The 24,152-nt window shown below is 40.7% G+C and overlaps 1 protein-coding gene across 1 annotated transcript in view; it reads right to left on the reverse strand.

The window, feature by feature from the left end:
- UGCG (UDP-glucose ceramide glucosyltransferase) overlaps positions 1 to 2,709 on the reverse strand; it is a 36,176-nt gene extending 33,467 nt beyond the window's left edge. Inside the window, exon 1 of the mRNA XM_030237232.2 lies at positions 2,427 to 2,709. Within this exon, the coding sequence (XP_030093092.1) occupies positions 2,427 to 2,524 (98 nt within the window). The 5' untranslated portion in view covers positions 2,525 to 2,709. The remainder of the gene's footprint in view (positions 1 to 2,426) is intronic.
- Between the last annotated feature and the right edge of the window lie 21,443 nt (positions 2,710 to 24,152).

A 24,152-nucleotide genomic window follows, 5' to 3' on the forward strand; every position in this document is an offset into this window, starting at 1 on the left:
TACACATCTTGCCCATTTGTGTCTCCTGCCCATTTCAGTTGTCTCTTATTCATAGAAGAGCTATGAGCAGCAGAACCACACATGCTCACTTGACAGGCTGAGATTTAAGCATGCAACAGACAGTTTTAATAATCTTTAAAGCTGAACAAAATCAGCCATGCCCAAAGTAGTCTTTTCCCCCACTAAGTACCCTTCTGCCCCCCAGTACTGAAATCCTGCCATTTGTGTCCAAGGTAACACATACAGGTATTTTTCAAGAAAGAAGTTAATTATCCAAGTGAATATAAGATCTAAGGATAACTAAACTACAGTAGAAGAAAATAGAACTATTAGAACTTATTAGTGACTTCACATTTTAAAAAAACAAACACCCCTCCCAAAAAACAAACCAAACAAAAACCCAACAACAAAACCACAAAAGGAATAAAAGAAAGGAAAAAAGAAAAAAAAAGTAAGCAGAAGCAAATCTTTGGCATCCATAAGTTCAATTCAGAAAGTGTGGACTGCCGGAGTGAAGAGGGAAGCCGAGTGAGAACTGGCTGAACAGCAGATCCCAGACTCTTAACCAGTAGCACAGGCTCTAGTTGGATCATCACTCATGATGATCCCTGTGTCATCACTCATGATGACACTCAGGGTCCAACAGTGGGCCCAGTCTTGTTTAATTTATTCATCAATGACTTGGATGAAGGGGCAGAGGCCTCCTCAGCACTTTCACTGACACACGAAGCTGGGAGGAGTGGCCGATAGCCCAGAGGGCTGTGCAGCCCTTCAGAAGGACCTCAGCAGCCTGGAGAGATGGGCACTGAGGAACCTCCTGAAATTCAGCAAAGGCAAGTGCAGGGTCCTGCACCTGGGCAGGAACAAGCCCAGGCACCAGCACAGCCTGGAGGTGACCTGCTGGGAAGCAGCTCTGCAGAGAAGGAGCTGCGGGTCCTGCTGGACAACAAGCTCTCCATGGGCCAGCAGTGCCCTGGTGGCCACGGCCAGTGACATCCTGGGCTGCAATATGAACACAGTGCCAGCAGGCTGAGGCAGGTGACCCTGCCCCTCTGCTCAGCCCTGGAGAGGCCTCACCTGGAATGCTGTGTCCAGTTCTGGGCTCCTCAGTACAAGAGAGACAATAGAGAGTGTCCAGCAGAGAACTCTGAAGACAATTAAGTGACTGGAGCATCCCTCATAGGAGGAAAGGCTGAGGGAGCTGGGCCTCTTCAATGTTGAAAATAGATGACTGAAAGAGGACCCAGTCAGTGTCTGTGAGTATCTGAAAGGAGGGTGCCAAGAGGATGGAGCCAGGCCCTTCTCAGTGATGCCAAGCAATAGGACAAAAGCCAGAAACTGGTGCACAGGAAGTACCACCTAAATATTAGAAAGGACTTTTTTAATGTGTGGGTGACTGAGCACTGGAACAGGTTGCCCAGAGAGCTCGTGGAGTCTCCTTCACCGGAGATATTCAAGAATTGTCTGGACACAGTCCTGTGCTATGTGCTCTAAAATCCTACATGATCCACTGTGGTCCTTTCCAACCTGACCCATTCTGTGAGCTTTGCTCTCAAGTAAGGGCTGAGGTTTACCACAGGTACCTATCAGATGCAGTAAAGCAGCAAGAAAGGAGAACAGATAAGCACAAAGAAAGCAAACAGAAATTCAGGTATTTTCTAATCCTAGTAGTGATGCAAGAGTAGCCTTTTACTTAAGAGAGCAAAACAACTATCTACAAAGACATGCATTCTTAATCCTTTCCCCACATACCCATAGAAAATTCCTCTGCCAGGTTCTATCTATCTGCTTTGTCAGTCACTAAAATGCAAACTCTGCTCACAAACTCCAAAGGCATTTTTCCTTGGACTTATCCAAGAAGGATCTGACTCACTACATATACTTGTTTTACTAGCACTATCATTATTTCTCAATAGAAAAAAGAAGTGTGCTTATGGCTGGCAGAGAGTGCTGTGCTCTTTCAGTTGTTCCACCGCACAGCCCTTGCAGTCAAACATCATACATTTTGTAACTCCTGAGCACCCTGGTCTCCCACTACCACCGGGAAAGCCACACTTTACAAGTGTATACCAGAACACAACATACACCAAGCTTTCCCCAGCAGCAATAAGGGCTACGGAGCAAAGATCACCGCACCGAGCAAGAGGCAGAAAACCAGAGGACGGTTTTTACCCGAAGACCGACACCAGGGACACAGCTGTGCCCTAAGCACGGCCAGCCCAACCTCCGGCTCTCTCGGCGGGGTCTGCGGGAGCCACTCCGCAGGCAGGCAGGCGGGTCCCCGGGCTGACACCGGGGTAGGGGAGCCGCCAGCCCGGGGCGGAGGCGGCGCGGCGGACGGGGCCCGCTGCCCGGGCGCTCCAAGCGCGATGGCGGGTGGGTGACGGAACAACGCCGGCGCCATCCCCCCGCACCCCAGCGCTTACGTGTAGATGATGGACATGAAGTGCATGAGCCAGAGCACGACGAAGAGGATGAGTCCGAAGATGGCGAGTCCCTCCGAGGCCAGGGCCAGCACCGCCATCCCCGGGGGGCGCGGCGGCCCGGGCAGGAGCCGGCGGCAGAGCGGAGCGAGGCGGGGGCGCGGGCGGCCCGGGGGCGGCGGTTGCTGCGAGCGGGCTCTGGGGCGGCTCCGGAGGCGCCGCTGCTGCTCCGCACCGGACTGCGCGCGGCAGCCACTGGCGCCCCGAGAGCCGCCGCCGCCGCCTTTCTGTCAGCGCAGGAGGCGGGGCGGGCGGGCACATCCGTTACCGGCCCGGCCCCCGCCCGCCGCCGCTGCCGCCTGACCTTGGGTCCGTCCCCCTCGGGCCGCCGAGAGAGGTGCGGGGCCGCGGCTGCAGGCGAAGGGCGGCCGTACCCCGCCCCGCCCGTTCCGGCAGCCGGGGAGGGGTACGGCGGGCGCTGGTTCCGTATCGGCCAACTTTGGTGTTGGCCGCTGAGGAGACCGCAGCCCATTGTGCACAGAGGCGGGGATCGGGGACAGGCGGATATTGCCGGTGTTGCCGAGCATCTCTGAAGAGAGTCTGTGGGAGCTGGAGCTGTTCAGTCTGGAAAAGGGAAGACTGAGAGATCTCATTAATGCATATAAATTTTCTAAAAGTGGGTGCCAAGACCAAGGTGCCAGAGTCTTTTCAGCGAGGCCCAGCGACAGGACAGGGAACAGTGGCCGTAAACTAAAATAGAAGTTTCACCAAGAAGTTCATCTCAACGTAAGAAAGAACTTCTTTACACAGGTAGAACACTGGAACAGGCTACGCAAGGAAGTCATGAAGTTTCCTTGTCCCGAGACATTCTAAACCCACCTGCACTTGTTCCTGGTTCATCTGTTCCAGGAGCCCCTGCCTTGGCAGGGGTGCTCGAGGGGATGATCCCCAGAGGTGTCTCCCAACACTAACTGCTCTCTGATTCTGAGATCTAGTACAGGGGGTCTGATATAGGGCTGCCTGGCCTTTGTTATTTTTCTTTATTGCTTTTGAGTCCGAATACTTTCTTGGTGATGTTGAATGCTGCAGGACGGGATTGCTATTTCTAGCATAGGTGTGCACCTGTGAGTTGCTGGCAGCACTGAACTCTGTGAGTCAGAGCAGCTGCACCAAGGACTGGGGCAATTCCAGCAGTCATACTGACATCTGTGGAGCCCAAGCAGTGCTAAAGCAACCTGGTGACTACCAGCCTTGGCTACATTTGAGTTAGTGTCCAGTTAATGAAAAAGTACGTTGCTCATTGCTAATCCTGTGAGCCAGCTATTCTTGCCTTTATTTCATTACAGTGTTTATGGCAAATCCTATTACTGTGATGTGGCTTCATTTTGGGGGTGGTTCATATGCAGAAACCTCCCAACACTTCTGTTTTCTTTTACAGTTCAGCATTTTTGATCTGGGGTCAGAAATATAAATTAATCTCTTTCTTGTTTTTCTTTTTCCTTTTTTTTTTCTTATTGTGTAATAGGCAAACATGCATTGCATTAGCTGTTTTAAATTTAACTCCATTAATCTGGGGTATGCTGTGGGAGGATAAAATGACTTGACTGGCTGTTCCTTCTCTATACTGAGCTTTTCAGAATAAGCATAGCCTTACATAAGAGACTATGTTTACCTGTACATGAGAAGGTATACTTTTTCTCAGGAGTCTTCACCAATAACACAAGCTGAACATTGCAGTGTATGCATGTTCTCTAATTATTTTTTTTCCTCCACAGCTCTCTCTTATTAATGTAGGTTCAGGAGTGTTCATAAATTCTGCTAAGAACTCATTTGTGGTTTTGAAAAGTATTCTAGCCACCACAATAACTGTAGAAAGAATTGGGTTTCAAGTTAGCTCTAGTTGTATGTGAGAAGTTAAGATATAGTAATTTAAAGGCAGCTTAAAAAGGGATCTCGTCTGGTGAGGAATTGACCAAATTAACAGTATAATTTAAAACTAAAAGTGAAAAGCTACTAATAACTGGTGAGAACAGGTGAGGTATCAGTCCATTCTAGTGCAAAGACTGCCTGTATAGTCTGTAGTTCCTGGTTAATGTTAGTTTCCACATAAATAAATCATGGGGCCAGCAACATGCCTTTTCACTGGCTTCAGTGATTTCTTAGTATAACCTCCTTAAAAATAACTTTTCAAGTAAAACAAATTACCTTAATTTTCAAATTCCCCTATTGTGTTTGTATGTCATTTGTAACTGAAAGTGGCAGTTTTTTCCCTAATTGTTCCTTCATTTAGCGTCTAATGATCACATTTATATTAATTTAATATTGCCTCAATGAGCTTTATAGGCATTTTTAGCCATGATTTGAATTGCCATGCTCAATATTGGCACAGTCGCAAGACAAGTTGAGTCAGAGAATTCAGATTAATTGTTGGAATATAGCTCATATAACTCTTACCTTGTCGGCTTGCATCTCTCTTCTAAGGCAGAAACAGCCTATGCAAAAGATAATCTTGGCTTAAAATATGACAGTACAGGGAATTGAGGAAGATTGAGGGCCTGTCTCCAGTAATCAGTAAAGAAAATAATCAGAGTTTGTTAAACCGAAGCAGTAAAGCTTATTTTTTTGTCCTAGAAGGTGTTTGCCTGGGAGATTAGATTGAGAGGCTGCTTGTTGTGCAACAGGTAGGGTCAATGACTCCACGCAAACAAACTTTGCTGAGGCTTCTTCATAAATGAAATGAATAGAGGTACTGACTCCTGTACTTCAGCCAGCCGTGATGAATGAGCAGTCCTCAAGCAGTGTTCTGTGGGGAAACACCAAGCTAGTTCAAATAACTTTGTCTAGAAAAGGATCCACCTTTCTGTCATCCTCTCTGGGATGTCATTCTGCCTCTGGTTCTCTGGGGAGAAAGAGCTCTCTCATGAGGTGTTTAAGGTAAAAAGCTGCAGCATGCAATGTTCAAGTTGATGTAAGGTTTAAAACCAGAATCTTCAGTATACTTTCAGAATTGTAATGGAGGAAAATCAGGTATAGTAAAGCCTTCAACCTGAGCAATTTCTCTAGTAAAATTTGCTGCCACATGGATTCTTTCAGCAGGCATATTAAGATTAGTGGGGAAGCAAAGAGTAAAGGTTGCTTGAAGCGTGGGGCCGCTTGGAGTTGTGACAGTTCAGTAGCAGGGGAGGTGTACTTGGTCTCCCCTCTGTAAGCGTGGAGTGCAACAATTCACAGAGAGCAGTGTTCTTCAAGCAGGACAAATCTGCCTACTCAAAGGTGCCTCATTATGCCTTGGGGCATGATACACCCTGGTGTTTTAATTCAGTGCTTGGGACTTAATGCAAATGTGTACTATGTTTAAATTAAAAACAAAATCAGCCTTCCCATGTGCTTTAAAGCTGCTGTTCTTGTTTCATTCATAATTTTGCCAAAATATTGATTCATTTTAACAGTGTTTGAGTGTAGTTTGTTGCAGACTGAAAAAGATTATTTAATACAAATCTTCGTCATAAAGGTCCTAGGTGGCCTAGATATGAGACTTGTTCCAACAACAAAAATGATGCAATAGAAACACTCATGTAATTTTGAACTGATAAAAAGGGATAAATATAATTGGTTAACAAAGGAACAATAGTGGATTAACCTGTAATGATACTGGTATTAATGCTGAGAAGGCTGTGGAAACCAAAACCACTAAAGTTTTCCTTACTGGTGTACCTTTGAAAGGTTTTAACCCTATACAGACCTCCCAGTTTTCTTCTCAACCATCAGTGTCTGTTGAAAACCATTGCTTACATAAGCTTTGGAGAGAGAAAATTGATCTGAGTGTCCGTCCTCAGATGGCAAGACAGCTTGTCACCTGGATTTCAGTTAAAATTGTATTTAAAATCCACTGAAATGCTATATCAGAATTTTTATTAGAGTTTCAAGTACATTTTCTCCAGTTCACTTTACTATTACTCTTTCCATTTAGAATGGTACACTGATGTTCTGGGCAAATAGAAGGCAAGAATAAATTTGCTTTCTCTTTGTCATTTTCCTTATGAAAATATAAAAAAAGGGGACAGACAGTGGAAGTTTTCTCTTTGCTTAATGATTAGATCCATTAACGCATCTGCACTCTGAAACTTCTTTGTAAAATGCCTTATTATAAAGGGAACATGCATTGGTAAGGATTGTGTGTATTCAAAACTTGGTTCTAGTAATTTAAACTCTGAGATGTCTGTCTTCTTTTATTAAAAATCCACTTTTGTTTCTTTTAATTAAATCAAAGAAATGTGTGTATTGGCATGTTTTTTACTATATAAATACACTGCCTAGCATCTTCCTCTTAAGTGTTTACATTAAGAATAAAGTTTGCAGTTATTAGTTGGATTTGAAAGAGAAATCTATGCAATAGCTCCCTGCTTGTTAGCCTCCATGCCTAATTGAGTTTAGAACTTATATTGAAGTCCTAGAGCACTTGTGTATATAAAAGCCTGTCTAGGAGGGGCAAGAGAGGGAAACCAAAAAGAGTCAGTTCTGCCAGTATCCTCTTTGTTTGGCAGTAACAAGCAATCTGATCTGCATGTGTGAAGTGGCTTTTGAGGTTTAACAAATGTAATTGTAGGCTAGCCCATAACACAGTCTTTGTCTTGTCTGTTACTGTGTCTCAAAAAATTAAACACCAGAAAAAACAGACCAGAGCTCTTATGCCCAAGGACTGAAAAAGTTAAAACTACAGATTGCAGTGAAACCTCAAAGTAGAAGTCTGAAAGGAATAAAGCCTCAGTACTTTTGATCTTGAGAAATAATTTTGTCATAGAACATGAAAGCAGTTTTTGAGAAAAACTCAAACAATGTTTCACCTATATGTATTTTTCTTGACAAGTTGATCCAGGCTGATTAACATATAAACCTCCCAAATATTGCTGTCGGAAATAACTAAGCTTGTGCACTCAGCAATAAATTGTGGAATAGTTGGAGAATAGTTACATTTAGATAACCAAGGTAAATAATTTTGCAGTCACAGAATAATTGGGTTTGGAATAGACCTCTGGAGATCATTTATTCCAACTTACTGTTTGAACAGAGTCATTGAGAGTAATGAGTTTGGAGTCAGTCTTCATTACTCCACCCAACCAGGTATTTGTGTGCATTGGCAACATTTCCCCAGGGCCTTCTGCAAGTTGAACAATCCTGACTCTTTTGTCACCGCTCATGTCAGATGCTTCAGTAGCTGTCATCTTTGTGACCCTCAGCTGGTCTGTTTCCATGCTGCTGCATGCAGTGGCAATGCACATAACAGTGAAAGCCATGAGGATGTTGGCCTTCATTGTCTAAAGGGTGCATTGCTGCTTATGGTCAACTTTGTGTCCACCAGCACCCCGGGTCCTTCTCTGCAAAGTTGCCTTCCAGACAGTTTGCCCTCAGTGTGTACTTGGGTTTTTCCTCCCCAGATGCAGGGCTTGTAACGTTCTTCCTTGAGTTCTACATTAATTCCATGTAGTTCTTGTCAGCCCATCCATCCAGACTGTCAAAATCCCTCTGAATGTCTATCCACCCATGTATATTATCAGCCACATCTCCCAGTTTTATATAATTTTAAAACTTTCTGAGGGTTCAAACAGCACTGGCCCCACTTATTGACATTTGGTGCATTCCAAGAGTGACTGGCTTCCAGCTGGAGTTCTTGCCACTGATCACAAGGCCTGGAGCCTGGCTGCCCAAGCCAGCTTTCAGTTTACCTCACCACACCCTTATCTGGTTTATTCCTCATCATTTTGTCTAGGAATATATTGTGGGAGATAGTCGTAAAAGCCTTCCTGAAGTTCAGATTCACAACATCCAGATATCACGCCTTATTCACAAAACTAGTCATCTGGTCATAGAAAGCTGCATAGAAGGTTGATTCCCACTGCATAAGTCCATGCCAGCTACTCCCAATTGCTTTGTTGTTCTTCGTTTGTTTAGAAATGGTTTCCAGGATGGTTGATCCATTTCCTTCCCAGCGATTGAGGTGAGGCCAATCAGCCTGTAGTTTCATAGCTGTAGCTTGTGGCTCTGCTGGAAAACAGGAGAGACATTTGCTTTCTCCTAGTCTTCAGGAACCTACCATGTTCTGCTGATGTGTCAAAGACAATCAGAAGAGGCCCACTGCTTCAGCACTCTTGTGCATCTATCAGGTGGAATGGTGTCCTGATCTTCCTCCACTGAAGATAGGCACTGAGTAGTTCGGTCATATCCACATCCTTTGTCACCACATATCCTCTCTGCTCAAGCAGCATTCTATGATCTTTCTTTTGCTACAGGGTACTTCACAGTCCTTCACATTCTTCATCAGATTTAACTCTGTGGCTTTCCCTCTGTGCTCAGAAAGAGTGTCTGTATTCCTTCAGAGCTGCCAGTCCCACCTCTTCTAAGATTCCATTTTATACTTGATTTTGATGAGGAGCCTTGCTTATTCATACAAGTCATTCCAACCTTTTTCCTTTATATGCTCTGAATATAAAGCATTTCTTTACTGCTCTTTCCTGACTCTCCTTCGTAGTTCTTATTCTTCACATTTTGTAAGGGTTTGTTCTCCAAGACCCACCCCCAAACGTCTACTCTGGCTTGTCCTCTGTTATGTACTCCAGAGTCTCTCCTTTTAATTTACAATTATCAGTGAGCAAGAACAATGGGGCTTTATTATAAGTGTTAACAGGTAATTTTTTCAATTTTTATCTTCTCCCTTTTTATTCCTTTACCTTCTCTTTTCTCCATTTTTATTTTTAAATTTTCAGAATAAGGATTATCCCTCTGAAATGAAAAGACATTATTTTTCAATATACAGACTGTCACAAAATAGTCATATCTACACACCAAGGTATTTTTATTTTTTAAAAAATGTCCTATAAGCAAAATTACATGCTCCTTCTAGGGCATATTATGCTATCCTTACCTCCTGGAAACCAAAACCATCTGGCCACAGTATTTTGATTATTGTGGAGCCACAGGCCAGGATGGCCAGGAATCTCTCCCTATGTGGTCGTATGAGAAAAAGAGGGTGGTGATCAGGGGTGAGAGCATCTGATTGAAAAAGTGTGATAGTTATGACATTTTTCATATCTGAAGTACAAAAGGAAACAGGAAATCTATCTATATCTATATCTCTATATATTTCACAGAATCAGCTATGTTGGAAAAGACCTTGGAGATCATCGAGTCCAACCTCTGACCTAACACCACCTTGTCAACTAACCCACGGCACTGAGTGCCACATCCAGTGTTTCCTAAAACATCTCCAGGGACAGTGACTCCACCAACTCCAGTGTTTTAAAAGTTGTATCTCTAAGGAGTATTAAGCAAACAGGTTCCTTTTAAGAACAAAATCTGTTGCAGGTATTAGTACCCAAAAAAATCAGTAAATTAAAGCTCCTTATTACCAATGTGGCATTAAGAAGCAGGTATTCTTTATTATGGCACTGGATGCATACAGGATATCTCTGCCAGTTGAGCTGAGTATAGAAATGCTCTTGCTTTTATACTGAATTTTACATAATATTAATTGATTTTCCTGGAATAAACATACATGTGATAATTATTTCCCTGAAATGATTATTATTGAAAGTTCTCTCCCCTTTGCACATGTGTTTTTATGCCCTGGGGTTTCCTCTGGTGGTTGTAAATGCTGAAGTTACCGCTGACTGCTGTATAAAGTTGGGCGTTACTACCCAAACATGGAAGTAACTCATTATTTTACACCTCTTCTTGGTTAGTGTTTAACATGATCCTGCAGACTAAGCACTGGCTTATTTGTTCCATTGGCTACTGGTTTTGCAGCATAAGCATAGTATTTTCCCACCAGCTGAGCAAATAAGTCTTCGTCTGACAACAGTATGTGTACATGGAATTTCACATGCTGAGCAGAATATATATCAAAATATAATTGTTGGTTTTAACCAAGAAACATGTTAGAGAAATATTAAGTACAAGTATAGAGAGGGAAGAAGGAGGTAATTCACTGTAATTAAGAAGATAATTATCTGTTTGGGTAATGTTTTAAATTTACATTTTTCATTAATAGTTTTGAGAATTAAGTTGGATTTTTTCACAAGTATCTTAAAAACATACTTACTGGTAATGGTCCAGTTGGATGCACACTATGCATGGACTTTTCACTAGGACTATAAGTTCTTGTTTTGTTCATGGAACTCAATTGGCCCTTGACATCACCTCATAATGGCCAATATCTTCTATGGATATCTCAGTTTTATAAAGATAAGGAAAAAATCAAGCAAAATTGCAAATTTATTAGCTAGCTACATATTTCATGATTTTCAGAAGAGTAAGCATTCATTTCACAGGTGAGTTTCTGAGTTTGCATCAGTGCAAACCTTCTTGAAAATTAAAAATGCTGAGTGCAAGTTAAAGGTATACTACTACTATTAGAAACATGTAATCAAATTTCTTTTCCCACCTGCTAACCCAAGCAGACACTCAGGGTTCTTTGCATCTCTCAATACTTTTTACTGCAAAACTGTTGCATTCTTGTTAACCCTAGCAAGGATAGCCAAGAGCTATTCCAAAGTTTTAGTGGATTCAGTGAAGGGCAGGATGTTTTGGGGCTTAGGAATCAAAGACTTCCATCAAGGGCTTGAACTGCCTTGGAAAGAATTTGGTCAGGGAGCAACACAACAGAAATTGTGGTCAGAGAGCCCCCTTGGGGATCAAAAACATGAGTGTTTTTGTAAGCCAAGAGTAAAAGCCAAAAAGGGTGAAATGCAGGGAACAGAATCTACCACAGAAGTGAGCTAATTAGTGATGTTTCATGGCTGAATGGGTCACTATATCTAAAGGTAATGTTTGTTGCTTCCAAGAACAAGTATCTGATACTCTGTGGAAACCCAGGGCACCAGGAATATTTCTCTATCTGCTCTGGGGTGTCCTGACCCCCAGGGAGCACTGACTTTGACCCTCATTCATAGAGAAAGTTTCCTAGACTTCAAGATAGACTAGAATCCACAAAAGTGTGAAATAGTTTATAGAGAGCAGTGTAGGTGTATCTCTAAGGTGAGAAATTTCAGTTTTGGGATTTTTAGTATGTTGTGGATGGAAGCAAGATGGAAGGCACAGGGTGTCATCCTGAGTTTCTTCATGCTGCTTCTTCCTTCTTATTCATGGGTTTGGGTGGCATTTTGTAAGTGGACAGAAAAGTCCCCATTGCAGGATTCTAGGGATCAGTTATTGGGTTAAAAGGCAAAATAATCTAGGCATCCTTTCTTAATTGGACAGTTTAGTCTTAAAAACCTTGGAACAAGAGAAAGTTAAATTTTGTGCCTTGCTGCTGAACTCATGGTTGTGAGACTGTTTTACTGATAAGAAATAATAAACACCTGACTCCAAGCATGAACTACCATCTTTAACTACCATTAAAGTGCCTTTAATCCAGACCCAGAGAAACTGACAACCAGGACCCTGACAATACTCCAAGAATACATATAGACACAATAAATTTAAATTGTTCTATGGATACTGACACTGAGATTAGGCCTTAAGAAACTCCTGGGCCCCAACACTGGCACCACGGTACAAAAAGGTGGCTAGGGTAGGAACTGGTTCCTGAGCTCAGTCAAAGCAGATCCAGGAGCAGCTGGAAAGCTTATAGTCCTTTCCCACTACTACAGCCATGACTGCCTGTAAGCAAAACTGCCTTGGCCAGACAGGTGAGCAAAATTGTAAAGATGTTTTGTTCATTACTTATCAAAGCTTAGAGGGTGGAGGGAATAAGTGCTTTAGAAAGACATTTGTCTTAGAAATCAGGATCAGCCCCGCCTTGAAGCTGAGTGCCCAGCAATTTCTCAAGTCGACATTAAGACACTGACGACAAGATAACTTGTGATTGAATACAGTCCGAGATATCTCACAGGGTTTCCTACTCATGTCTCAAGGGCTGCAATTACAGCATACACCATTAGCTTCATCAGAGGCATCCCTAAGGAATGCCTCTTTCCCAAATGGCTGGGAAGATATGATTTGTATTTGAATCTTTCCCAACCTCTACAGAATTGTCAAGCATCCAGGAATCACTCTGCACTCATTTATGGAGTGCTGGGATCTGCTTCCTGATATCTGTGAGTATTTGCATGTAGTTTCCCACAATATGAGTGGAGGTACAGACTGAAGATGGACAGACAGGTTATGTGTAAGTAGCCAGAATGCACTGAGACATCTGTTCTAGCCACATACTTGGTTCTCATCACAACGAGTCACAGTTTCATAGCACTGTTTGAAAGGGACATCTTGACTTCTTCAGTTTCTGCCTGGGTGCTGCTGAAAGACAGTGTAACCTAAAGACAGAAATACACAGCTAAAATTGTCAAGAGGAAAGTTTGTCTGGCATTTTAAAAATATTGTTTTAAAAAACTATTTTAAAACGCAGTCCCTGAAGTGGTTTATAAACAGGTGTTTCTAAATAGTTGTTAACACGATATTTCAATCAGATACTAATTATTTGAGTTGCTCATGTAGCTGTTATTGCTGCTCCTCCATCTCACCACAATGCTTTCTGATATTCCAGTTCCTTTATTTTGTGAAACTAAGCTCAATAATAGAGGTCACAGGAACATGATAAAAGCCGCTATGGAAATATATTTCACAACCACACTGAGCAAGTCTTCCCAACTCTTTTTTGGGAACAACTCTTATTTACCATGTCTAATACAGGTATACATCCTGCAAAAGCTGTACTTGCATTTCTTTAAAGGAATTGCAAGTAACAGGCCCCTGTACCTGAGAAGCTCTGCTGTTCCAAATTGTGTTATGTGTTTATAGCATAGTCCAGACCTGCTATTTCAAACAGAGAAATGTTTTTTTTTCCAGAACAAAAGAAGTGGTTTGCTCAGGACTTGCAGTAGCAGAGCCATTTTCCCAGTTGTGTGCAGAACTGGGCTGATAGGTCACAACTTCAGTGGCTACTCCTGCATGTCTGAGAGATGCACAGGGTTTGGTGAGCAGAGACTAGCTGAAACAGTGCAGTCCTTCATGCAGGATGTTTGCAATTGGTGCCTTGGATGTTCCTTACCCAGCTCACAGGGATCATCTCATCTGACCTTTGCCCATTTTCCACAGCAGTTACAGACTTGCGCAGGGATATGCATCCAGTTAGAAGCAATCAGGGTGACCTGAGATGTCTGATCTGCCAAGTTTCCTGTGTTGTCGGTCATTTGTATTTTTGCTGTGGTTATTTAGTTACCACTTTCACAGTGAAGCAGCTGTTAGGTGGCTCAGAAAACTAATATACATTGACTCTAGACAGGCACAGTTTGAAACCTGAGTTTTCAGTTTCTCTCTAGATAACCAATATAAATGATGCTATCTGAGTTTCTGTTTCTAAAAACATTCAGTATTTCCATAGCATTTTCCTGTTCTTTGCAAAGGAGAGATCATCATCCTTAGCTGCGCTGTTACGTTGTCCTTGGCTTATTCTTCAAAATGTGAGGAAAACTGCTGAGGAAATTATCAAGTTTCAGTTACTATTTAAGCCCATTACAAAAGCACTACAGTTTAATGTTCTTCTAAATTTCTTTACAAAGCAATATTCTTATATCAGGTGCACAACAGGTGAGAGAGAAGACTGAATTTTGATTTATTACAATGGAGTCAGCTCTGATAAAAGAACTCTATTTTTTAAATAGTGAATTAACAAATTCTATGTACATTCTCCTTTCTCTGAGCAGAACCTAGTTTAGTTTGTTGCAAACACTAAGTTGTTAGGTGTTGTGTGAACTAGTTTCATGCTGGGGACATCTCAGAAGTAGAAGAGATAGAGGCTTACTAGAGCTCTTAGCATCATGGTCTTTTCAGATAGTGACTTCTGTTTTACTCAGGCGTTCTCTTCAGTTCGGTTTTCATGTTGACCCAGAGGGTGACTGTTATATCAAGATGTACAGATTGGAATTAATGTGATTTGGTGTGGATAAATGGTAGAAGGCTCTCCAAAAGGATGTCCCTGGAATCAACTGGTCTTAGCAACCACCAGTGTCTGTCTTCAGCCTTGCGTACATTTGTAAGAGCAGAGTCTTGCCAGGAACAGAAGTATAAGCAATTGGTTGTTTTTGTGTTAAGGTTATTGATATCAATCTGGACATCAAGGATGAAACAGTGGGAACAGCTGCAGTATCCATCAAAATTTCACCCCAAATTTCCTCCCAACTTTCCTCTAAACCAGGACAACCTTGTTCAGGAGCATGATCTGTTTCAGATACTGACAAAAGTGAACAAACAAATGATTGGGTAATTTGCCCCAGTTTCATTTAAGTTTGAGACCTCAGCCCAGAGAGCGAAAGTGAAAGCCACGGAGTTTTTGATCTGTCTTGTTTGTCTGCAAGCCTTCTACTTGTCTGTTGTGCCAAAAATCCCTGTGGTACAAAAAACCTGCTCTTGGATCAGTCTTATCTTGAGTGCATTTGAAGATGTCATGAAAGCATTGGCACTGTGTCTGAGAGACACAGCTGCTGTGCCCTTTTGCCTCAGGACAAAAAGTTCAGTCATTTACCAGTGAGTCATAACTGGGTGGATCAGCTGTAATGCAGGGAACAGGTTAATTCTGCACGCTCGTCACCATGAGCCATTGTTGCATTGCATCACGTATTCCAAACCCATGGTGTCAGTGTAAGGTGTGACAGTTGATTTTGATAAGTAGGAAGCAAGAGTCTACAAATTACTACATCCTCCATGAACTCCAAAGGACTATTACAAGAATATATATTCTCATCCATTTCTTTGTGACTTGTTCTGGTTTTTATTATAGTTAAAGGTTCTTTTCAGGCATGTAATTTTTGTAAGTTTGACTATGGAAAATTCTGTTTCTGTGTATCACAACCATAAGGTCCTGGGCAATTGTGAAAACCAGTAGGCATTTTGTTTTCAGCTGGCTTCATCACAGTTGAATCAGAAATATTTTATGCATCCCCTCCTAGTAACCTGTCCTTTGCTCTTTCATTCTTTTTCCCTCTCAAGCAAATAGAAATGTAAATGTTTTGTGTTTGAGAGAGAGTACAAACATTAGATATGGTTAAATGGGCAATGTTTCTCTGCAGCCTAAAGCCATTTCCTTGCTTGCATATGTGTTTGTGTGTCCAATATGGTCTTACCTTGCTTTTCATTGGGCTGTGACATTCTGTTTCTCAATGCCATGAGAGAGGAGGCAGCTCAGCTAAGAGGCTTGTATCACATGAACAGGTGTGGCTTTGAAAGAAACTCCAGACTATTTCCAGCAGGAACTTATTCACCATTGAGTCTTTTCACAGTTAGCTACTTGTGAGAGTGGGGCTGACAAACAAACTCTCATTGGGCAATACAGCTATGCTTGGCATGAAGTAATCAGCTTTTCCAAAGGCTAGAAAAAAAATTCCTCTGGCTGATCCAGACATTTACACAGCAAATTACTCTTTGGTTAGGGGGCTCAAAGAAATTTGAATATATTGACTGCAGTGCTTCTCTCCATCCCTAGGGAATAAGGAGCAGGTGTCAGACCTTTCATGGGGAGCAAGCATATCACACGGGATCTGAACACAACCTCTTCGATAAACTTTAGGGAAACTTAAAGGGGTGAGAGCACAGACCATTGGAGTCCTATGGGCAGAGTTTGGCACAGTGGTACAATTCTACACCTAGGTACTTAAAGGTTGTAGCTGTATTAGAGTTAAGGCTCCAGCAAAAGTAGTCCCAAATATTCATCTGTACCTTTGTCTACAGGTATTCTACCTTGTATGGAGACCTTTAAATATCAAGGAAATGTGAAAATGATGTGACAGACAAAGCCAGTTAATTAAGGAATGTTAAATTATGATTGAGAATACTTCCATAGCATTTGTCTTATTTTGAGAAATGCAAAATAAATTATTTCACTATGTTTTACCACATTAGTAAATACCCTCTTATTTAAAGGACAGATATCAGCACTTGGGTTAAGGGGAGGATAGGGTAGTAATTTATGTTCATACATGCTATTATGCATTAAATTTGTAGCCCATGAAAAAGTATTTTTGAAGCAAAAGAGTAAGCAACACATCAGCAACTGTCCTAATTGATGTCCCAAAGCTGACTCCACACTGATGCAATGCACTGACAGTTCACACAAACACAGAATGCGTCAGGTTGGAAGGGACCACAGTGGGTCATTTTTTCCAAGCTCCCTGCTCCAGCAGGGTCATACAAATCACATGGCATATGATTATGTCCAGACGGTTCTTGAAAATGTCCAGTGGAGGAGACTCCACAGTCTCTCTGGGCAACATGCTGCAGTGCAAGATCACCCACACAGTAAAGAAATCCTTCCTCATATTCCTCATTTATTCCCACTGCCCCTTGTCCTACTGCTTGGCACCACCAAGAAGCTTCTTAATACCTTCCCTTCAAATACTTGATGGGGCCCCCTCTCAGTCATCTCTTCTTGAGGCTGAACATGCCCAACTCTCTCAGCCTTTCCTCACAAGAGAGATGCTCCAGTCCCTTAATCACCTTTATAGTCCTCTGCTGGGCCTGCTCCAGGAGTTCCATGTCTCTCTTGTACTGAGGAGCCCAGCACTGGACACAGCATTCCAGGTGAAGCCTCGCCAGGGCTGAGTAGAGGAGCAGGGTCACCTCCCTCAACCTGCTGGCAATGCTCTTCATAATGCAACCCAGGATGCTATTTTGGTATCCTAGTATTTAACCCTGACTGCAATGGAATATTCACCTGTACCAGCCTAAAGCCTGGCCCAACATTAAAAAGCCCACATCTAGATATTAAAGTAAGTCCATGCTTCATGTCCAAGAAATAATTGAAATTTTCATTATTTGTCCTATAAATGTTCTGAAGTTTTAAAGAAACCTCAGTGCCCGCCCTTTTGCAAAGACTGAAACAGAACAAATCCAATTTTTGCTCTCCTGAATCATACTGTGGTATCTAAAATATATGATATTTCACATCTGATCACGCCAATTAATTTATATTTATCTTTTCCTACTTTATCTACACTTATGAAATTGAATTTTTGCTAACAGATTATTTCCTTTGACATTGGGAATACCAACATTCTTATATATATGATTGTAATTTTTATCCACATTTCTGAGAGGAAAATCATTCCCAAAGCTACAATTTCCAATTAATGCAATTTTTAAATGTTTACGGTGATAAAATCATGGGCACTTACATGCAAAATCTTCTAGATTTTTTTAGTATAATTTCACTTATGCTTTTAGTATAATTTCACTTATGCTCTAAGTATGTTGCATATTCTGTGGAACTACAAAGAGACCAGACTGTTCCTCAGGCAGTTTCTTGTCAGATTTTAGTCATTATTCTACAAAGGCAATAAACAAAGATGGGGCAATAAATAAGGGAAATTAAGATTACAGCTAAAAGATTTAATTGTAATACTGTGGAGTATAAAGATGTTCATTTCATATATAGAAATGAAAAGTTCATAGTCCCTCTAGAGCAATGGAACAAATATAAAATACTAGAGCATAAAGCACCTATTTAAGCACAGCAGCTGAATCAATTTTGCTGTGATAGTTTTGGCAAATAAGAATGCAAGTAATTGCCATGTACCCAGAAATACAAATTACTCAAAAATTACAAAATTATTTTTCTATTTAAGGTACAAAAACACTTTCTAAGATGCCCCTAAATTAGGGTTTAATTTTAAATCATGTTCTCCTTAAGAAAGTAACCTCTGTATCCCTTTTCATTGGGCACATTACCAAGATCTTCTATTTGTTATCAACTTAAAAGTAAAGGCAGTTTCAGTGGATGCATTGGTAGAACACTGAAATAATCCACAGCAACTTTAAGAGCTTTGTAAACAGCAAAAAATGGCTTCAGGACATAAAGAAACTAAATATTTGTTACAACAGTCTTGATCTGCTTTCTGATTCTGAAGGTTACTGAAGTGTTTTGTGAAATGTTTTCATTGAAAGAGAATCTTTCTTTCTTTCTTTCTTTCTTTCTTTCTTTCTTTCTTTCTTCTTTCTTTCTTCTTTCTTTCTTTCTTTCTTTCTTTCTTTCTTTCTTTCTTTCTTTCTTTCTTTCTTTCTTTCTTTCTTTCTTTCTTTCTTTCTTTCTTCTTTCTTTCTTCTTTCTTTTTCTTTCTAAGAAATTTGGTAATATTAGAGTGGTTCCAATCTGCCAGCTCCAATGAATTAAGGCTTGTTTTTCAAGACACTAAAAAAGAATAAATAAATTATTAAGATTAATTTTATTCTAGTATATTGTTTCTTTGTTTAATATCCAAATACTACTGTTACTTTCTAATATTCATATCTCAACACTTTCCCCCTTTAGTCCCAAAGCTTGCTGCACTTCTCTTATTTTTCTAATCTACCCATTTTTTTTCTGAATGGGAATCTTTTCTAACATCCAGCTTTCTTAGTATAAAGCACCAGATCTGTCTATTGTACAGAGATTCAGAGACACGTTGCATCCTCTTTGGAACCACAAAGGAAACAACATGTTAAAAACCCTTTCCACCCAAGAACTGGGCTCATATTCAATAGCAAAGGGCTTCATAAGAACATCTCCAAAGCACAAAGGTAATATGAGAGGTGACACTGATACTGCAAATGCCACACATTTTTTGCTGTGCTATATATAGATTACTGTCTACGGATTCAACTTTTGGCTTCAATACACTTAATATCCGGATGTCTCTGAGCAAAGTAAATGCTCCCTGAATTCTTTCTGCATTTTTGTGTGCTATGCACTTCTTCTAATTGAATCTGTGAATCTGTAGTTCTCGTTTTTATAAACCTCATCCTTTTACACATGAGTGTAAGAGAAGAGTGCCCATCTGACTTCAAAGAGCTTTCCTCTGCCCGGCACCCTGGCTGTGCTGCCCAACATCTGTAGTGGACACTCTGCTCTGAATTTGTCCCTCTTTCTCTCCCTTCAGAAGATCACTCCCATTATACAGCTGAAGGAGATCTGTTCCTGAAGAAATGCACTGAAATGAGCTTGAAGTAAGAGGGAAGGGAAGGTAAAGGCCTACTTTAAAATATGAGAATGAGTACTACAAAAGTCTGTAAGAGACTTGGCATAATTTATTTGCTGTGTTTGATGTAAATGCCTGGAACAGTGATAAAGGAATGAAGAGCCAGATGTTCAAAGTTCTATCTTGATCTTCAGAGGATGGAGAACCTCAAGATCTATGACTTCTCAGCGACCCTGCTGCCCGAGCACTTCCCTTGTTCCAATGCTCACTTTTAGAGCCTTATATGTGCGTTTACTGACACAGCACATAGATTCTTGTGCTCTCACTACTCACTATAACTTGTTCCTAAAATTTCCATCCATCCAGTTCTTTGTGCTGTCTGTGTGTTCAATAGTCAGGACCCTAGACTGCCTAAACTCTGTTTTATGAGTAAATTCTTCATTTAAGTCTAACTTAATCTCTCTTACTACCTGCTTGAGATGTCTTTTCAGACTGTTGACTTCTGAAGAGAGCTATTAAGGCACTGCAGTCTTACTGATACAAATGACAGCAAAATGAAGTACATAGTAAGTCATACTTAAAATACAGGTTTGAAATTTTCTACCATAGATGTAGGCCAGGCAAAAAGAGGCTCTTCAGGTACTTAGTCCTGGGGAACTAGCTGAAGTCTAGAATGCCTTCTGGATTGTTTCTACAGGCTACACATCTGTTTAGACCCTTTTCAGCGCATGAAGCTTTTTCCAGCTTCTTCACCATCCCATTTGTTTCCTGCAAAGAAGGTTTCTAAGGAGGTCTGTGGCTCAAAGAACACTCTGTCTTCTGAAGTGCCTGCATAGAAAAAAAAAAAATCTCTCCTGGATAGATACAGTAGTTTTCCTTTTATTACCACTTTTGCTTTAAATCTGCTGTAAAGGAGAAAAGATCTCACCTACCTGAGAAGAGGGACCCCATAACAAAAGAAAAAGAGGATGAAATTGTATTTTAGTAAAGTAAAACAAAAAGCTGAGGTTATTATTTTTAAAAATCCTAAACCAAACAAATGGAAAAAAGAAAGAAATAATTCAGCCTGGGTCAGCAACAGAAAAAGGGGATCAAGTCAGAGACATGCAGACCTTCATAAACATTGACAGTCACCAGAATGTAGTACAGAAAAATAGGTGGCAAGAGTGTTTGGAAACATATCCATGTGCTGTGTGGTTTTGTGGCACCCTGTCAAAGCCCACGTGCAATAAGCACTGCAATAAGCGCTGCATGTGCAGCTTACCAAAGAGAGACACCCTAATCATATTTTGCAAGTTGGATTTCTCACTGAAATTAATTAGTGGCCAGCTGGCCAGGAATGTTTGGTCCATAGAATAATATATTTCTGCTGATATGTAATGAAGGGCAACACTAGTAGAAGTCATCTCTAGCTAAGAACTTTGCTGAGAATATCTGCAGCAACACTTGTGTATCTTTAATGGCTGTGATTACAATGCACACAGTGCCAACCATGCCATCAGCAATACACAGGAGAGAAAATAAACCTCTTCCTCCTTTCCCAAAGTTCAACATGTTTTTACAACATTTTCTTCCAACTTATATCCACTTACATGACTTCTTAATTTTTTTATTCTGTATTTTTAGGTATATGAAATCTAGAAAAACCTCCTTTTTGCACAACGGACAGGTCTAAAATGCTGTTTGCAGCCAGTTCAGAGACAACTAGGGTTTTGTTTCTATTCATGTTGTCAGGGCAGTGGTTTTCCATCACCAAGATCACACTTGCTGTCATCTTACAGAAGCTTTTCCCTATTACAAATATTAACCATGAACCCTACAATTATGTGGTCTCTGTGTCTTTAGAGTCATACCTTTTAAAGATTTTAGAAACTTACCAAATTTTTGCCCCGTCTTGCTCTTCCACTGTGTGCTAAGCATGCCTCCGCCAGCCCCAGCAGAAGGTCAGTGATGTTCTAGAGCTAACTCTCCATTGCCTTCCCCTTCTATATACACAGTAGATTTCTGACAAAACTTCTTAAAAGTAAGACAATCATATTTATGCAACATGTTTTGAAATCTTAACTCTTAGGAAAAAAGCCAATTTGACTCACTGTCAGATCACATGAATTCAAATGGTGTGAAATTTGGTAATGATTAAACAAAACCTGACCACATTGATCTGAAGTTCATGGCCACTGAGACCATGGATTTTGATTTCAATCAGACTAAATTCCTTGGATCTGGAATTTAGGGGAGAGGGAGCTGGGAAAATGCTATTTATAAGCAATTTAACTCAGTGCTTGGGAAAAAGTAAATTACATCTGTTTGCTGAGGGACATGAGCAAAACTTTGACACAAGATGCTGTGAGTAAGGTTTTAAATTCTCTCAATGATTTTACATTTATTTTGCTTTATTTGGTTTTGATTGTAGACAGACGCCCAGCATTCACAGAACTCCTTAATTTGACAGACATTTTAGAAAATTAAAACCTTTCTGTATGGATGAAAAAAGCAATCCCAACTCGAGAATAATGTATACCATTCATATCAACAGTTAAGCATTTTCAATGCTGTAATTATTTACTCAGCAGTACAGGTATTAGAGAATTTTACTGTAAGAAGTCAGTGCATTCTAAGCTCTTTAGTTTTGCCCAGTGCTTTCTGATGCTTTACTATCTCCATGGCATTTTGATGACCCCAAGTGCCAACAGGGTCTTTTTATCGAGTTCGTGTTGTATAAGAGTATATGAACATGTAGAGACTTGCTTCACTAATTGCAAGGTGAAGCAACCATGTCCCATTTCCTGTTACCAAGTGTATTGCTATCTATAGAGCTCAGCAGTTTATAAATATTGCTACAGCTTCTTATCAGAACTACATCAGCCGCAGCATTTCATAACCGTTCCATATGAAAGTGTTCCCAGGTACGAGGGTGTGTTCAAGAAGGCCTGGGAAGAATACTGCCTGAGCCCATGTTAAGCAACAGCAAATGATTAGCCATCTCTTCCTGCACTTGTACATCAACCCCCGCTCTCGTGTGCATTTCCCGTATGATGAGAGATGATCCTGAAGACCCGTGAGCAGATATGGCTGCAGTACTGGCCTGCACTGCAAATCCTGACAGAAGTGTCTCAGAACTGTTTTCATGCTCCTGGCCTCTTTTGTTCTGAAGTGACTGCTATATTGGGTGAGGAAACAGTGAAAAGCATATCTGTAACCTTTTCCTCCTTCTACTCTCCTTTTCCTAAATGTTAACATTAACTGTTCCCTTTTTCATCCCTTTTCAGCTTGCAAGCTGTTTAGGAACAACAATTTATTCTCACAACTGTTCAGAGAGGCAAGTAGATACAGTTACCACATTTTGCTGAAAGGATAATTGAAATGCAAAGTTCAGTGGCCTTCTCAAGGTGATAAAATTAAGATTTTCTTTTTGTTCAGTTTTTTTAACAATTCAGAGAAAGGAATCTCAAAAGCATTAATTCACTTCACCCAGCTGTAAATGAGATTCATTGACTCCAGACTAAATTACTTTTCTTCTTGTCAGCCAGGGAGATCAGCAGTTGGTTAAATTTCACTTAGCAGTCCAGCTATTCCCCTCCAGTACCGATACCCTCATCCCTCTCTATGACAGCTGCACTCAACAGCAGCACTCTGCACAAGCTTTACTGCAAATCACTTTGAAAGCAAGTTTGTAGTGTATGTGCAAAGTCTTCCATCAGTGGTGTTTCATTCAATGTAAACCTGTCTTCTGTGATTCCCTCTGCTCTGGTGATGGACTTCTAAAGCTACCTGTGGGAACAGTGGGAGAACTTGCACAGTGATTCAGCTGGGAGCTAAAGACAGTAATTTCACTTATCTCACAGATGTTTTACTCCCTTTGAAGCAATACGACCCAGCCACACAACATAAGAATAAATCCCCAAATCCCTGAGCTTCAGCATTCCTGTTTTCATCTTCCCATCTTATCAGCAATAGAATAGGGTAGAACTGCAATGTCTTGCCTTAGTTTCATGGCTAAACAACACTAACATGGCAAGCCATCATCAAAAATACCAGCATGCAATGGTCATCGCTCCATGTGCTAGCAAAATTATCAAACTGTGTTTGCCAAATATATTCCTTGAAGTGCTGCTTTAAAAGAGACAGTAGATGAAACACTTTTTAAGCTTGTCAAAGTCCAGGAAGACAAAAATCAAATAATTCCCCAGAATTTAGCAACTAGTTTCTGCTAGAAAATTTTTGTCATGATTTTGCTCAAAAATTAACACAGTTTCCTTTAATCCTAGTAGGATTAATTCAGGAATGTTAGGAATGTTACAAGAACAAACTCAGCATCAAGAACAGTGGTTTCAAATTTTCATATTATAACTAATGCTTCATAAAATTAATGTTTCATAAAATTCTAGGTTACAACTCTATACTCTACAAATTAACAAATAAACTGTACAAATCTAAGAAGTTGCCTTTAAGAAAAAGTAAATTTCCTGCTTTTAGATTAATAGAAGGATTCAATCCATAAATCTCTTTTTTCACTGATATATATATTTCTGTTAATAAAATACATGATAAATAAAAAATACAAAGTGACCTTTGTCCTTGTCTATTGACAAATCACAATGTATTGGTTTTGATACTTCAGAGGCAACATTCCCTCATTTGGTAACAATTTTAGTAGGACAGAATGCTGTGTCAGCAAACAGAGACTCAGGAAGCTTTGCCCTAACCTTCATTTCTACTGAGCAAAAAATGTACTTCTGGTGTGGCAATAAAGGAGCATAAGCTGGTATAATGCACATAGGTGGACCCCTGG

This window comes from Serinus canaria, chromosome Z, assembly GCF_022539315.1.
Source record: "Serinus canaria isolate serCan28SL12 chromosome Z, serCan2020, whole genome shotgun sequence".
In the NCBI taxonomy this organism is placed as follows: Eukaryota; Metazoa; Chordata; class Aves; order Passeriformes; family Fringillidae; genus Serinus; species Serinus canaria.